At 41.4% G+C, this 17904-nt stretch overlaps 1 protein-coding gene across 3 annotated transcripts in view; it reads right to left on the bottom strand.

Moving 5' to 3' along the window:
- ATP8A1 (ATPase phospholipid transporting 8A1) overlaps positions 1–16016 on the bottom strand; it is a 100585-nt gene extending 84569 nt beyond the window's left edge. For all 3 annotated transcript variants that reach the window (XM_058803028.1, XM_058803029.1, XM_058803027.1), the window contains exons 1-5: positions 15790–16016; positions 7968–8082; positions 6697–6796; positions 5905–6003; positions 2874–2919 (exon numbers count right to left, since the gene is read on the bottom strand). In XM_058803028.1, coding sequence (XP_058659011.1) covers positions 2874–2919; positions 5905–6003; positions 6697–6796; positions 7968–8082; positions 15790–15838 — 409 coding nt within the window. In that variant the 5' untranslated portion in view covers positions 15839–16016. The remainder of the gene's footprint in view (positions 1–2873; positions 2920–5904; positions 6004–6696; positions 6797–7967; positions 8083–15789) is intronic.
- Positions 16017–17904: the final 1888 nt, after the last annotated feature.

Genomic DNA, 17904 nt, shown 5'->3' with positions numbered 1-17904 from the left:
TTACTTAACCTGCTTAGTAAATCTTCCCCTTCCTTCCCCAAATTTATTAGTGTTGATATGCTCAGGGCAATGGTAGATGGGGCAGTCTCCCTTTCTGACAGCAAGTAAGACACTTTAAAGACTGCCTCACCAACCAGCTGATCATTATACAAAATCTATTTTGACAAACCATTTCCCTCCACTGGTAAAACTATAGATTCAGCATGATGACTGGTTGTAACACTGTCCTAAGGAACCCAACACCTTTGGGTTCTTTGTGCTGCCAATTACCTATTTGCATCCCCTTGTGTCAGCAATACAGCTACAATACAGCAATACTGATGGGGCCATGGCACCAATCAGATGAAAGAATTGACAAGAATTAAAAATATACCTTGCAGCAGTCCAGACAACTACTTTTCACAAACAGTTGCAGTTTAATAACTGCCACCGGAGCTCTGCAGGTCTGAAATATAAGTATGTCACCAGATGTGGCCAGGGGCTTTGTAAGAGGGGGATTCTGCCTGCAGAGGGAAGGTCCTGTCCTGCCATCACCCCATGTCAAGGTGCTTGCTCTCACTGCTTTGTGCATGCTGCCTCCAGGGTTTGCTGGGCCCTTTGATGAGCCAGTTTAATCCACCCCATGGAAGGACACTATCATTTTTTCTTTCTGGATTTGTTTCTTGCTGGTTTAACTGGTTAAAATCAGCTCAAAAACAGCTGAGTCAGACTCATGAAAACATGCTGAGCCACCTGAAATCTCAAGAGTACTCCAACCCTAACCTTTGATCGGGTAAGCTTTTAAGGACAATTAACACACACTAACATTCAGTTAAATCCATTTTCTTATGAGAACAAAAGGAGAAGTGATGTTGTTATGCACCTTTTATATAATCGTTAGAGAACTAGCACCATAAAGTCTTCTGCAGCCTTTTTCATTTGTATCTCCCACTTTTCAGCTTTATCAAACAACTAATTTTCAAAAGCATTTTCCATCTGCCCTACAGCAGGCTGCTTCATCAAATTACAGAAATGCAGATTTCATCCTGTCAGAATATCTGATGGTGTCCTCCTGTATCACACATGTATGAAGCCTGAGGCAACAAAAAATTATCCCCAATGCCACCTAACACATCCAAATCTTTTGCAAAAGGTTTTTTTATAGTAAACTTTTAGAAAGTTAATTACTAATAGCTGACTGAGATACAGATCATTATTAAGGAACAGAAAGTTGAATGGGGATCCATATACAGAATCTACATGTGCTCATGTCATTTCACTAACAATTCTCTGTGTTTAAAAGGCAACCAAAGGTGGAGCTGCACATACAATGTACTATGCACATCACTGCTTTCCAGGGGCACAGAACTGCTGAATACACAAAAACAAAGTAAGAGAGTACCATACTGATCAACTTTTTAATTATTGCTATGACAATAGATTGTACTTGACAATATATTTAAAAATTGATTTGTCAGGATGCATGAATCCTGCATGAGCTTAAGAAATGCGTTTCTCAGTGTGAGCGGTATTTTATTTATCCTTATCACACATTTAACTTCCCAGATACTCTTCTGCACACATGGAACACTCAGGAATTCTAGGAACAGTTACCAAAGACCCTGATGAGAGGTAACCAAGAAGAAGAATCAGAAAATAGAGTAAAACAAGCCTTTTATTAAAACTTTGTATACTGTGGACAAAAAGAAAAATTGAAAAGGCATTTTAAGATTTCACTGCAACCAAAACTGTTTGTAATCTCAAAAGCTATGAGTGGTTGATGAAAGAATTTTGGATGTCAATATTAAGTCTTCCTTTGCTTTTATGCATTGCTTATAGATTATCTGTTTCTCCAGGCCTCTGCAGATTTCTGTTTCTGTGATTTCAGTCAACAGTTTTGTTTCCTCACCCTAATCTCTCCGTACTTGCTATTGAGCTCAGTAGTTTCTACATGCTCAGTAATTTCCTAAGCTATCCTGCCATCCAAGCGTCCCTAAATTTTACATACAATTTAGGTAGGCTTTAAGATTTATGTTTCTAGTATTAAGCAGTGCTACACAAATTTTTAAGTGATGACTACATTTCTCCCTAAAAAAATAATCGTTATTTTTATTATATATTTAAAAGGATTCCATGTAAGATTTTTCTCTTTGTGGTTTTTTCGTATTCTCTGGAATCAAATTCACATGACACTCATTCCTCCTCCTGTTTATAAAAACAGGATTGATTCCATCAAGAGAGGTCTACCTCAGAACAAGTAACATGAAAAATTGAAGAGCCGCAAAGCAGGAACCTAAATTTTGACATACTACCTGACAAACATGTTTAGGATATACTAATATCTCCCTCACTTTCTGAGCTAAAATAATCCCAGCTTTATATTTTATCAAAATCTATTAAAAAAATCTACATGCCAATATTTTGGTTAGGGATTGATTTAATAAAAAACCCCAACAAATCAAATCCAAAATAACTCCATTAGTGTTTATCCACAGTTTTGAAGCAGCATAGAAAGACAGTTCTATTCTTTTGATGCTTCCTTCCTATTGCTGGGTGAAAAAAAATTATAATTAGAAGTCTGCAGTTCTGAGTACAAATATAATGTAGGTCCATTAAATATACAGGTGATTACAATCTTCTAATAGTGATATCATCACCTGTGCTAAATGAATAAATGCTCAAGTTTCTTAGGAACCTCACAACCTTAATCTAGAACATATTCTATTTTGTAGGGATAACATCACTGCAAATTATTAGTTCAACTGTTTACCTTAGAAATTTTGAAGTAATCTGCACATGTGATTTCCCACTCAATTATGTCAGCAGTTTGAGTTGTATTACTACCATGTGAAAAAATTCAACAACCCCCCTAAAAAGATTTAAAAATTTCTTACCTTGAGTTTGTTTCTTGTTCACCGCATTATCAGCTTTATGTCTTTTCTAAATTAAAAAATGCAGAGTGGTTAAAGACTTTTGTTGATAAGATAAAGCTTTCATACTTCTAACAAAAAACCCATCTATTAGCCCCTCCTACTCATCTATTCACTAAACCACACAAGTATTTAAACAGGACTATTAATTACTTGCATAGTTATGCAGGAAAGTCACATCCAGTTCCAGGCTAATTGTACTGTACTAAAATATCCTTTCATGTGGGCAATCTCTATCTGGACAAGTTCCTTACATAAGGAACTGGTGCATTTCAATGCTGTAACTCTGTCCTTTCCTGGAACTGGGAGATGACTCCACCATAGCAAAGATCATGGAACAATTCTTCATCTGAGGGTCTCATACAGACACCTGAAGTCAGGCAATGACTGTGTAAACATAATGACTCCACTTCTACAAAGCTGCCTGCAGACTTCAACAACAGTAACAGACAAACAAATAAAAAATCAACAGCACACCCCCCCACAAAGAGGCTCCTCAGTTTTAATATAGCTATGAGACATTTTTTGACAGAAATATTTTGATACAGCTACTAACAGCCAGCATTTTCAAGGTATGACCAAACTCAGAAACAAAAAGCTTAGGAGAGTACTAGTTTAAACACACTATTTAGGATTCACAAACTCAGTTTTTCCTGAGCAGGAATACATTTTATAAAATTAATTTAAGTAGAATTAACTAGTTTAGGTACACTTTTTAAACAGATGTTCAGAATTCATGCCTTTGTGATACAAACAAAATCAGAAGCAATCTTGTAAAATGGAAGAAAAATAGGTCAAGATACTTGAGCCTATTGCCAATAAAATGTTGATTTGACTCTGAGCTAGCAGCTCTTAAAAGGTCACCTCGTAACTTTGCAAAATTGAAATATTATTTTTCCTAGATTTTCATAGATAACCAGCAGGTTCTCCTTTCAAAAAGATGTCTGCCTGTACAGATAAATAACCTTTGATCAAAGGGAAAGCCTAACTTGACCATAGCAGATGTCTATTTGCCCACAGGGTGAATCTCCTCCATTTTGAAAAGGTGCTTTCTGAGGTGTGACAGGTGAAAATTATTGGAACCAGTTGACAATCTAACACTGCATGTCACAAATCCTGCTAGCACCTTTGAACCATATATGGAAAACACATGCTGTGTATGAATAGTATCTTCTGCTAACATCTTTTTCTTCTTGGTATTTCATTCCAGAAAGAGAAATATTTGGTTTTTGAGCTCAAAGTATTATTTTGACAAGTGTATTTGTTATTATCAGTATACAAGGTTCCCATCCAAAAGCTTTAATATTAGATGAATTCATGGATATCCTAGATATTTCACTGTGTAAAAAAACTGAGACATAATGAAAATTAATGGTTAAGGGAAAACACTTTGAATATTTTACTATGCAGAAAGTGGTCAGCTTTCTCAGCAAGAAAATGGTCCAGCTGTGTTGGTTTTAGGTATCTCTGTAGCATTTGGTAATGAGAACTTTATTTAGCTGGTATATGCAAAACCCACTATACCTGATCCCTGCCACACCAAACTGTACACTTCAAGTTACAAAGAGCAAATGGTAGAAATAAATAACAAAAGAAAAGTGACTGGATGAGATCATGTTAAAAAGAACACTTTGTACAGTAGCAGCAGCTTCAGTTTTATATTTGCCTAGACACTGACAGATGGTGTAAGTCTGTAAGCATTAACAGCAGAATGGTTAAAAATATCTAGAAGAACACGAATTGATTTTATGGCTTTTTTTTAAAGGGGGTTTTGTTTATGTAAAGAGAAAGCAACAAAGGCATTTAAGGAGAACCTGACTGTAAGGCAGAAAAAACTAGAAATTCCAAATAGAAGAAAAATATTTAACGTAAACCTCATTGTGTCTTGCAGGACCCCTTAACTCTGTGATCCAGGAGCTTCATACAACCTAAGGAGTCAATATCTTGCCTACCATCCATTCACAGAGGTAACTGAGGAGAAAACCAATCAATAAAGGCCACATGGGACCAAGCACTCTCCATCCCAAACCTCCTTTGCAGCTCAACACTCTTCCCCTTGGTCATGTTTCTGCATATGCATTGTAATTCTGCTCAAACACAATAAATCTGGAGCTCCCAGGCAGCTTACTATTTGTGTGCAAGGAAAGACTACACAACCTGCAACCCTTTCCAAAACTCAAAGAGAAGAGCCCACAAACAGAAACACTACTCCTCTAGTGGACAAGACACTGCTGTATCATGACATATCTAATGTCTTGTCCTCCTAACATACCTGCAGAACTAAAATAAAACAAAAGCAGATAAAGAAATTCTTAGTATATAGAGTTATTTGGTAAATATTAAGATTACTTTAATTTTTTAGCTATAAAAGACATCAATTAAAAGACTAAATTATTTTAGGCAAGTTAGAGAGACAGGTTTCTATCATATAGTTTTAGTGAAGAGAGGGCAAGAAGGTACTCAGAAAACCCCAACATCTTTTGTATGAAGTGAAACATAGACTGAAATTCCTTTCTTTTCCTCAAAATAAAATAAATCTGAATGGATGCTTCTGGTGTTGACAATGTCTCACCTCTTTTAAAGTTTTCTTTCAATGCAAGAAGAAAGCAAAACAACCACTACCACAGACAGTGACTAGAAAGAGCCTAGGAAAGCCTAGCATAGGTGCCTAACAAGGACCTATGTCTGTTTCTGGCCATCAGGAGTCATCAAATCACACTCAGCACCAGGAAAATTATAACATTTAGGAAATGCAAACAGTTAATTGCACTGGACTGGAGCAACAAGAAAAAAACTGAAATGGCCTATTCCCCATTTGTTTAAAAAAACCACGAAAAGTCACAACAGTGAAACTAAAGATTTTATGCATGGGACTTTAGAACAAAGAGGCGCATCAAAGGCTTGGATCTGGATTTGATAACCAGGAAACATTTTTGTAGTATTATAAATGAAAAATATGATAGCTATTTACAAACTATTGCTGTTAAATACTTACAATATCCTCTATTATCTCCTTCACTGCAGCTACAGCTAAAATAAATAAGAGAGGAACCAACGTTGTGTAGCGTCCTGTTGGTGATACATCAGGTATTTGCTATTAAAAAAAGGAGAAAAGAAATATTTTTCATTGCTGGTTGAAAACATTTTTAATACAAGAAACAGTACTTTCTGTGCAAATAAAGACACGTGAATTCACTTCTTAGACTCAGTGTTTATTATTTCTAAGAGAGCTTTATAGTCTTCAATTCAGAAGCAGCTGATACAATAAAAGAACATCTGCACTTTAAGCAGTACAGTGTTCAATGGTACTATTTCCAAAGGTTTCAGTGTTTGCAGAATATTCACCTTCCTTTTCTGTTTAAACTGAATTAAAATTGGCATTTATAAAATATAACTAAACTTTCCAATTTAGATTTTTGTTCATATAGCTCCATATGTTTTTATACATTACCCTCTAGAAGAAATGCACTACAAGTAACAGTTTTCTGTATATGCCAGATATTTTTAAATGGAATTTTCTTCTCACAAGTCTTTTTGACAGCATTTCAGCTATACTTTACCTGTTTTACAGAAAAATATTTCTGTGCATTTTGTTATCTTCAGGGAGCAAGAAAGCCACAAACCCAAGCATTTTATTAAAGATATGTCTACATGATACAGCTGTTCTGATAGGCCAGCTAGCTTGGAAAGAATAGTAGAGCAATCTCAAGTATCTCAGTATCTCTGTCTATAATATAAATGGTCTCTTAACAAGTTTAAAACATTAGAATCCTATTGTTGATCTTACCTGAAGCAATGCAATAAAAAGAAAAAATGCATTAGCAGCTCTTCTGAACTGGGAATAAAGGAACCTTGGCAGGAATGTGATTATGTTGTACTTTGCAGTGCTGAGAGGAAGAGACAAAAACACATGCTATTATTACAGAACAAAAACTTCTTCAAATATATTCTTTCCCTTTTAGTTATAGAAGCTTTCAAACAAAACAGTTTGCTTTTTGATTCTAAACTGATAAATACTGGATATTAAGTGTGCTTTTGCTAGCCTGGAAGAAGATAATCAAATTTATCCTAGCAATCCTAGCAAAACAATCTCTGCTAAGCTGTCCTCATAAAATGTTTGAGCTCCCATCTCTCTATCAGCCTTTTACATCTATTTAAGAACAGACCACCACCCTCTATGGTTCTAAAACAATATATGTAAAAACAATCATGGTAAAAACTTTTAAGCAAAAGGCCTGTAAGAATATTTTAACTTATTTTGAAGTCAGTCATATTTACTTTGACCTTGCATAAAACTGTCAAGGGGGGAATGCATGTATCCTGCAAAAGCCCTCTACTCTGTAACCAAGCACAAGACAGGAGGAGAAGTTCTATACACCAAGAAACAGCATCTAAAGTTTCTTAAGGCCATGGAAATCCCCCCCCCCATTATTCTCAATGTCTACAAAATTTCTGCACATTTTCAAAGCTACCTTCAGAAAATACACCTACTTGGGACAGAGGTATCTTTGCTGTTCATTTCCTTTGAATTTTAACAACAGAAGTGAGGATGTTATCAGATCTAAACACACATTACTTATGAGTATTTACTGTATGACTTAAAATTCATCAAAAGCAAACAAAAAACCGTCAACAAAGTCCCTAAAGCCTGAAACTGAAAACTAGTCTCACAGGCAACCACAGCATCTTTGTAACTAGCTGACTGAAAAAGCCAAGTGTTTCCAAAGCACAAGCAATGCTGTGCTCAAGTACAGCATTCAGCTGCCAGGAATAGGTTCAAAGATGAACTCAACTGAAACCTGAAGAACAAATCCATCCTCTAGGGACACATTGATGGTACAGCTGTAAACCAGCTGTATCTTCCTCATTCCATTCTTAAAAATTTAGGAGGTCAAGTTTGTAACTGAAACAGCTTACTTGTCTCCTCATCTCACTTCATTCTTCCCTCCAGTGTCTAAGACTGTCATTGGTGGTCAGGAGAAATGACAGAAGTAGAATTAATGAAACCTTTTCAATTTTGCTATTCAGCATGCAATGCTCTGGTGTTTTTGTTAATACCTGACATGATTATTGCAGAATTTGGTTAGCTGGGGCTGATTGATGAATATAGTTCTCACTTCCTCTTGATCAGCTAGGGAAGTTTTCTCTGAAACATCCTCTGTCTTCTCATAGCCTGTAAAAACACAGCATGATTTTCCATATAAATAGATTTACTTACACAAGATTCAAAGCACTTCATGAGACAAAAAAGGACATTTATAGTGGATGTGAACTCAATGTATTTGCATTTCTCACAGGTCATGACCCCTGAAAAAACAAAATAGTTGTTTTTATATATTCAAGATGCTCATTAAAAGCCTACACTCCCCATAGACCATCCTTACCTTGTAAAGATCACTGAGAGTGGCATAACTGTGAGACCTGCCAGCTCCCTCTGCATTCATGATTGCATCTTATTAGGTTCATGGACTCTTGTATTGCCAGTTTGTTCCACTGTTCCCTAAACTGATCATTCTCCACCAAGGTAAGTCTTTTTTGTTTTGGACTTTGTAACTGGCATCAGGAACCTGGGGTTCCTGAAAGCTGATCTTATCAGTAGAGACCAAAGGGGAGAAGACACTGTTTACTGCATCCTATTCTGTCTTTTGTTTCCAGGTTCGCTGTGGCATGTAGCCTAGAGGCATCACCCTTCTCAGTCATCATCTTCCTGCTGTTAAATCTCAAGGAGAACAAGAATGGCATCTATAAGGCACTCACCAGGTTGAACCCCAGGTAAGCCGTGACTTTGCCACCTAGATCTCTCTCTCTACTCCTCTACAGCCACCTGCTGCTGCTTTGACCTCTTGTAGGTTCACCTTTTTATATGTGAGCTTTGTCAGGGACTCCTTGCTAATTCACAAAATGGTTTGGTTTGGAAGGAACCTTAGAGATCATGTAGTTCCAACCCTCCTGTCACAGGCAGAGAAGCTTCCAGTCAATCAGGTTCCTCAGAACACCACCCAGACTGGTCTTGAACACTTCCACGGATAGGGAGTCTGCAACCTCTCCAGGCAACTTGTTCAATGCCTTACCATGCTTATAGTAAAGATCTTCTTCCTAATATGTAATCTAAACCTACCCTCCTTAAGGTCATTACTCCTTGCCCTATCAATAAATGCCCTTGTTAAAAGTTCCTCTATAACCTTCTTGCAGGCCTCCTTTAGACACTGCAAGGGTGCTAGAAGATGTCCTCTGAGTCTTCTCTCCTTCAGGCTGAACTCCCTCAGCCTGTCTCCATACACGTGTTCCAGCCCTGTGATTAACTTAGTGGCCCTCCTCTGGACTTGCTTCAATAGGTCCATGTCTTTCTTATGCTGGGGGCCCCAGAACTGGATTCAGTACTCCAGGTGGGGTCTCACAAGAGCAGAGAAGATGGGCAGAAGCACCCATCTGCCCACTGAGGTAATGACACCTGCACCTGCTGGTCATGTCTCTTCTGATGCAGCCCAGGATGTGGCGGGCTGTCAGGGTTCCAAATGCACATTGTCAAATCCTGTGAAGCCTCTTGTTCACCAATACCATCAAGTCCTTCTCCTCAGGGCTGCTGTCAGTCAACTGCCCACACAGCCTGTATTTGTGCTTGGGATTGACCTGACCCAGGTGCAGGACCTTGCACTTGGCCTTGTTGAACTTCATGAGGTTCACACAGGCCACCTCTAAAGACTGTCAAGGTCCCTCTGGATGACATCCCTTCCTCCTGCATGTCAGCCACATCACACAGCCTGGCACTGTTAGCAGACTTGCTGAGGGGTCACTCAATCTCACTGTTAAATCACTGACAAAATGTGAAAAAAGTCAGCTCCCATACTGACCCCTAAGGAATGCCAATTGTCACTGCTTTCCACTGGGCTGTTAACTGCAATTCTTGGAATGCAACCATTCAGCCATTTCTTTATCCACTGGGTGGTCCATTCATCAAATCCATGTGTCTCTAGAGACAAGGATATTGTGTGGGACAGCAAAGCAAATGCTTTGCTTCACCCAGTCCTTCTGTCACCTTGGCTTGATTTTGTGCTCATTGTGATGGACCAATCTTTAGCTGGAAGGATGTGATCATTGGAAACCAAGGCCATTAAGCTGGTTAATCTTAATTGGTTGGTCTCACTGGTTAATGAGATTCCTTCACTTGGTCCAGATTTTCTTGGTGACACTAGCCAGAGAAGTGGCATCAGTGTATTCTTCATTTTGTGTGTGCTTAACTTGAAATAGTTTTATTAGACTCATTGACATCCTAGCACCTGCCTCCACTAGCCAGTGGAAGCTGAGCTTTCCGTATATTCTTCTGTGAAGAATCTTGTGCCAGCCTGCATCCCAACCTTCATCTGTAAAAGGGGACACCACTGTATTCTTCCCTCCAAAGGCTTTTCACCAATGTTTTGTCAACCAGTCAGCCACTACACTGCTGACAACAGGCCCAAGCAGTCTTCAGGCTGGAGCTTGTAAAGTACCAACAGGTACACCATAAATCAATCACCAAGAAGTCTTAATGGTGATTGCTACCAATACTGTGTGTATACAGTTTCTTGTTAAATATACACTGTTCATTCTGTATGAGAACAAGAAAATGACACTTAAAATATATTATAATGCAACTGAATACATCAGAACCTATAGCATGTCAAGGATAATTAGGGCTGTATATGAAAATTTAATGCTTATTTCTAGCACGTTTCATAAATGCCTGCAAAGGTGTTAGGCAAAACCCAAGCCATTATCCAGTCCACTGGCCCAGTACACTGCCTCTTACCTATTCAAAATACATTTCAGACACTACTTTGCAAGGTCACATCTCCACACATTAAGAAAAGGCTCAGCAGAAACTTTTTATTTCATCCCATTTCCCATTCATAATTCACAGACTCTATTATGACACAGGAAATCCCCACTACTACATTCACCTCTGCAATTTTTCTATTTCCTTCCTTACCCAATGAAAGGCACACACATTCAAACATCAGTATTTGTCTCAAGAAGTCTCTTCAGAGGAAGGACAGCCAGCCTAACAGACTTTACAGGTGCCAACAAAACACTCCAGGAACGACACAAGCTCATTTGGCAGCCTTACCCAGCAAAAAACCCGTAACATCTTCAATAACAACAAATTGCTAATAAATAAGTAACCAATGAAACAAACAGCCCTCAAACCAATTAGAGCTTCTTTCAACAAGAGCACCCATTGAAGTCCATATTTTGATTCCAATAATAAATTTGGAAGAAGCATCTCTCTTGAAACACTCAATATTTGTAGGGACTCCTCCTAATCCAGTCTTGATTAAAAAGTTTCTATATTAGTAAAACAACAACAGTAAATTCCATACCCCTAATTTTTCCTTTAGGTAGGGTAGTTTAAGACTTTCAGCTTTCATTCCTTCAAACAGTCTCATTTTCACTACAAGTTTGTAATGTTACATACACATATACTACAATATGGAAATAAAGGGAAGGAAAGAAAACCCTCAACCAAATTGCCAAAAGGATTTTAATACACCCTTCTTTATTGTAAAAAAAAATCTTTTTTATTCTCTAAGTAGAGCTTTCAAAACCTTTGAAAACTGATGCTGTAGCCAAGAACCTTATACAACTAAGTGCTGTGGTTTAACCTGGGAGCCAGGTAAACACCACACAGTCACTCACTCGCCTACCCCAAGTGCTGAGGCAGAGAATCAGAAAAAAAGGTAAAACTCACGAGCTGAGATAAAAACAGCTTAATAAGACAGAAAAAAGAAGGGAAAATCATGATAAAAGAACATACAAAACAAGTAATGCACAATTGCTCACCAACCACTGACCAATGTCCATCCAGCCCCTGAGCAGCAGGCTGCCAGCCCCCGGCCAACTCTCCCTGGTTTTGCTGTTGATACCAAAAGGTCTGGGATATCCCTTTGGTCATGGCAGGCAGCTGCTCTGGCTGTGTCCCCTCCTTTACCTTCTGAACTCCCAGCCTCCTCCCTAGCCGGGCAGAACGAGATGATGACAAATCCTTGATTTAGTGTAAGTGCTGCTCAGAAACAGTGGAAACATCAGTGTGTTATCAACATTATTCTCAGCCTAAATCCAAAACACAGCATTGTATCTGCTGCTAGGAGGAAAACTAAGTCTATCCCAGCCAATGCCAGAATAGTCTGTTTGCAAGCTCATATTTCTGAAGCACATGGTATAGTTCAAAGATGGAATCTCTATGAAAAAGAAAGTGCCTTCAGAATTATTTGTTGCAAAGCCATGACTGAGTTTCAATGACAGAATAGGCACTGGGAACCTGACCCATCAGTCCATTCTCCTGAGGATTCAGAGCACAGAAGGAAATTTAAATGACCTGCTTGAACCTGCTGGTACCACTGAGATGGCCAAGCCTGTCTAGAACTAAACCGAGATTTTTCCCTGTTGTGAAACACTGGGATCAAAACACACTTTGCACAAATAACCCCCAGACACAAGTGACTATAATGATCACTACATCTGGTAAAATGTTATATAGTCCTAAAGACCATAAGCAGAAATACCTAAGCATACATCAGGCACTACAAAAACTGACAGTCTGCTGAAGACAATCTGATGACCACTACAGAATTTCAAAATATATTCTTCATGTGAAAGACGTCTCATTTTACCCCAGTTCACCTTCACCTAGATTTTGTACAAGAACACCAACAAGAACTAGTTATTACCTACTAGTTTTAGTAGGCAGCATCATGGCATCTCAACTCTCTGTCCTTTCTCAATGACCTATACAGTTCACTGAACTCCACCAACACAGAGAAGGATTAATGCTTCAATCTTCAGAGAACCCTAATAAGACTTGAGAAGAACAATTCCACTTTCCCAGAACCTCTCAAAAGAAACAGAATTACTTGAATGATCCAATTTCATATTATTTAATGGATGCATATATTAACTGTGAAGCTATATATAGCTAAAATAACCACTGTTAGTTACTGTATTTAATAAAGCTTTATGTAGGCCACACTACTAAAAAATTCCCCTTGTGCTTTGCAATTGCAGAATACATGACACCAATTTCCTACATTTGTTTAAGAGGGCCAGATCTTCTGTGCCTTGAGAGAGACTTAATTGATACACATACCACTTCAAAGTGGTAAGCAGCACCTATTTCTTGCAACAGGATAACAGACGCAAAACATGGTTAAACCTGTTAAACCTATTAAAACATGCTTGGTTATCCTTCACCAGCCATGAAGAAATTTGGAAGAATGGCACAAAATCAGTAGTTCCTTTTTGCTCAAATTCTTTTCTCTATGCAGGTAGCATATTGGCTTACAGACCTTAAAACACCTATAATTTTTATTTTGCAATCATTTACAGACTGTAGTGTCAATTCTTCTGTGCAACTGTGGACCAATTTTTGGGAATGCTACATGTGCACATCGTTCTGACAGTTCTGATTCAGTTTGTTTCATCTGAGCAAAACATTTGATTTTTTCTAATAACATTATCACTATCACTTCATGTGAGAGAGAGCTTAGTTCTTTCTGAGATGGTGTTCAAGGCAGTCCAGCCTGGTAAGGTAGTTCATGATCCATGGAAAAGGTCTCTGAAGCAGGAATTAGTTGCTGCAGTGACAGGAGAGAAAAGTCAGATTTTAAGCCCAAAGATACAATACAAAAATTCTAGACTAAGGCAAGTAGTCCTGTCTGTCAGACCCTCACCCCCACCTTAGTCTTAGGCTAAGGAATGGTCCACACTATGACAGAAGTCATGGAAGCTGTTGTTTGTGATTACAGCATTTCCAGAGTTCCAAGAACACAGAGGGACCCTGCCAGTAACAACTCTGCACTGTGGTAAGACTTTGCCAGAGTTCTCTGAAAGAAGCTTTATCATCACTTGGCATAGTGCTTATCTAAGAGACTTGGGCTGTTGCCAGAACTAGGGTTTGACAGTTCCTTTATGTCCCTGTCAAATACACAGCAGTGTTTTAGAAAACACTCTGTTTTAGAAAAAAAAAAAAGAAAAAAGTTCTCTGTTTTAGAAAACAGTAGCATTTATAAAGAGCTGTTTAGAAATGGCAAGTATGTAGTGTAAATGTATGGTGTAACTGGACTTGGAATCACTCATCTCAAAAAGAAAAAAAAGAGACTAATTGATGTTGGTGGTTTCACTGTGAATTATATCTAAGCAAAGACTAACTATAGATCAAATTAATTACTAAGTGTCACATTAATATAAGAATAAGAAAACAGATTTCAAATTTTTTTGAGTAGTACTATATATATGGTAAAGTACAGTATGAGTCATATAGAATCAACTCAACTGGTATAATAAAAAACTATCATGGCATTTTGCAAAAGTTAAGTTTCTTAAAAGATGGTTTATACCTACTGTCAGTCCTAAAGGAAGTAGTTTTGGTAAGCTTCTTAAACCCAGTATTTAACTGCTTCACAGTCATTCAACCTTGAAAAATAAACCAGACTTTTTCTTTTTTTCCTTTTATTGCAATTGTAAATCTTAGATAGCCAGTTACCTTTAGGAAACACCACATTTATTCCATTAATAACCATTAAGAGTTCTGGAATTAGATCATTTTAAAGAGAGCATCCATCTTCCCAATTTATTTATGCAATGCTCAGCTTGCAGTGAAAACCAATTGTCTGGAACAAGGGTAAGTGAAAAGGAATTGAAATTAAGCACTGAAAAATTGGACGTTTAACTAGTCTCATTATGTGCATCTACTAATCACTGTGAGTATACAGGACTGCTGCTCTGGTTGTAAACACATTTACAACCAGAAGTGTTCCTGAAAGGATGCACTTTCTCCCTTTCTTCTTAGAAAGATGCATCCTTCCATTTCTTTGCCACTAACATTTCCTAGGCAGAGGCAGAGCCAGACCTCCTACAAACCTACTTTTGATGGAGGAAGGCATCAACATGGTAAAACTGCAAAAGAACATCCATCTAACAGCCCACTTCTAATCTATGATTCTTTGTGCTTTTCCTTGCACAAAAGTGAAATAAAATATTCTTTGTTTGGAAGAAGGAAGAAAGAGACAGGGAGGAAGTTTCTGCCTACCTATACCAAACAAAGTACAACAAAACAAACAAATCAACTGGATATATGGTTTAAGCAAGGAAGCTTTCAGACAAGGGGATAAATCCAGCAGAACTGCCTCAATACTTCTTATGCCATTACCGGGACATTGTTATTGTTACCTACAGCAACCAAAAATCACAGGCAGCCCCAACACACCGCTGCTTCGGGGTCCACGATTTCAAATGTTACTTTTGCATAAAATATAGTAATGTAATTCCACAGGAACGATTCTTTTCACAAAGCAGCTGCTGACACGTTACCTGGGGTTAAATAAATCCACTTAGGCACGAGACTTCAGCGCTGTCCGAAGCCTCCTGGCACAAGCCGTGTATCAGAAACTCTTGTTTCTGATGGTCAGCGCACACGTATATGTCACACACAAAAGAGGGATTCCGGATTATTCCTGGGCCGAGGACCCCAGGCCCTGTGCCCCCGCTGCCGCCTGGGGCCGGCGGGCCGAGCACCCACACACCCCGGGGAAAACGAAACCACCGCTGCCATCGCTGAGGGGCAAAACGCTGCGCGGGGCTCACCGGATGTAGACAACCATAAATACGGGGCCTCCCCGACAGCACCGGCAGCTCTCCTGCCCCAGGCTGGGGTCGCTGCCGCCGCAGCCCCACCGGGGGCGCACGGCACGACCGGAGACGGGGCTGAGGAGCGCGGCGGCGGCGCGACACCGGCTCCCACCGCCCCCTCCCGGCCAGGCGGCGCAGCCCCCGCCGCGGCTCTGCGCCGGAACGCCGGCCGGGCTCCCCCGTCGCTCCCTGCGGGCGCGAAGAGGCGGGCGGCTCTTACCCTCTGCGCGGGAGCGGATCTCGGACACCGTTTTCTGCACCGTCGGCATCGCCGGGGCGGTGGCGCGGCCGCCTCCCTCCAGCGGCGCGCCCTGCACCTGCCGCCCGCTGGAGCGCGCCCTGCGCCGCTGCGAGGCCCGGGGTGAGGGCGGCGGGTCCCGACGGCGGCGGCTCCTCCAGCAGCCCGAGGCGGCGGCTCCGGCAACCCGAGGCAGCGCCTCCCTCCGGCTGCGCCCGTCCCCGCTGGCGCCGCCGCTGCTCACTGACAGCCGCGGCGCCCGCGCTCCGCACTCGCCGGCCCCCTCCGGAACCTACCAACTCCGCCCTCCCCCCCCGTCTCCCTGTCCCGAGGCGTCCCGCCGCTATCTCCCTGTCCCCCAGGCTCGGGCTCGTCGGGTCACCGCGCCTAACTGGGCAGCGGCACTACGGCGGTGTGTGTCCCGCCTCTGGAGCGAGCAAAGGGCTTCCGATGCGCCCCCCACCCCGTGACGCGGGGGGAATGGAACGCGCCGTGCCCTGGGCCGCTGCCCGGCGCTGGGGGCGGGCGGGGGAAGCCCCGGGCAAGGTCGCCCGGTGTCTCCGGCAGCGGCGGCGGGCGGGACCCGTGACGGGGCGGGGAGGGCCGGGGCCGGGCGGGGTGAGCGGGGCCCTGCCGGGAGTGCGCAGCCCGGTGGCCTTGCTGGGGGGCAGAGATGGGGGGCAGCGGGCCCGGCGGCGAGCCGGCAGAGCTGCTCAGGCGTGATTGTGTGCAGAGCGACTCCCCGACTCCCGCCCTCTCTCTCGTACGGTGCTGAGCGAGGTGGATGTGGAGCGAGGGGCGCGGCGGGGGCTGGGAGGCGTTCATCCGGAGAGGGAATTGAAACCCTGTTCCATAGCCCTCATTCAGGCGAGGAGAGTGTTTGTGCCACGCTCTGTTTGACAGGCAGCCTTCAAACTCTCGCCCGACTTCTTATTTTTAGTCTCAGTCAGGGTGCCGCAGCTTGACAGCCGTGAGTCAGTGTGACTCCGAGCGCTGCTCCCGAGCGGGCTGTTGGAAGGAGGTCCCCGCCGCAGATGCCTCGGGCGGAAGCAGCAGCAGCAGCAGCAGCAGCAGCGGCACTTTCACTTCGGCACTCACTGTGAGCGTGACTCTGGGGTGACGGCAACAGGCTGAGCAGTGCGCCTGCCGCATGCTGCCCCCCTGCCTCCCGAAAAACTGCCACAGCCAAAACAGCATGCGGGAGAAAATAGGAAAGGGGATGGTGGAGGCAGGTCTGCTTGGCATAGTCATGTCTTGCATCTGTTTCAGTCGGGCATAAAGCATACTGGCTGGCTGGAGGATGATGGAATGGAATAAAGCTACTCTTGTCTCGTGAATCTTGAGAGGATTTGAGGCTGACGTGTCCCCTAAAGGCCACCATTGTGTCCTCAAGAAAGTACATAACACAGATTACAGATGTAGAATTGCTGCTGTTTTCACTATAGAGGATATACACCCACTATAAGAAAATTATATATATATATAGTCTTTCTTGACAGCAACAGAGTGAACATTTGATAAAATTGTATAAAATTTAATCTTGGTAAATGGATCAAGTAAAACATGTAGATGTTGTTGGTGTTTAGGGTTTAGTGATGGACCTGGCAGTATTATGTTAATGGTTGGACTCAGTGGTGTAGAGGTCTTTCTCAGCATTAATGATTTTATGATTCTATGAAGCAGTGCTTCATTCATGGAGGAAAGTGAACCAAGAATTTGTTTTTCTTCAATGCTGAGCTCAGATATCAAGGAAGAGGAATAATTTGCTTCAGAGAAGACTGCATTAGGGAATAAATACTGTGGGTTTCTTTCAAGTCACCGGTCAGAAAACCTGCTCAAGAGTGTCCTTCAAAAGACAGTGCTCTTCTGCATCATCCTGTGCAGCAATCTGTGTGGGTTGTCTGTGTTTTTGTGTGTTTTGAGGTTTTTTTCTTTCTTTTCTGAACCAGAAACAAGGATTGTAGAAGGATGCCTCTTCATGCATTCTTCTGGTAAAACAAAATGCCGGGAAACAACATGCATTGCTCATCCAGTTTTAAGAAATGCTCAGTGTGGGTCAGTCAGCCGTGGGCAGTCTTGGCTGGTGCAAATTACTTT

Source organism: Ammospiza caudacuta, chromosome 4 (genome assembly GCF_027887145.1).
Source record: "Ammospiza caudacuta isolate bAmmCau1 chromosome 4, bAmmCau1.pri, whole genome shotgun sequence".
Taxonomy (NCBI): Eukaryota; Metazoa; Chordata; class Aves; order Passeriformes; family Passerellidae; genus Ammospiza; species Ammospiza caudacuta.
Note: the sequence above shows the minus strand (reverse complement) of the source record. Positions and strands in the feature narration are given on the sequence as shown.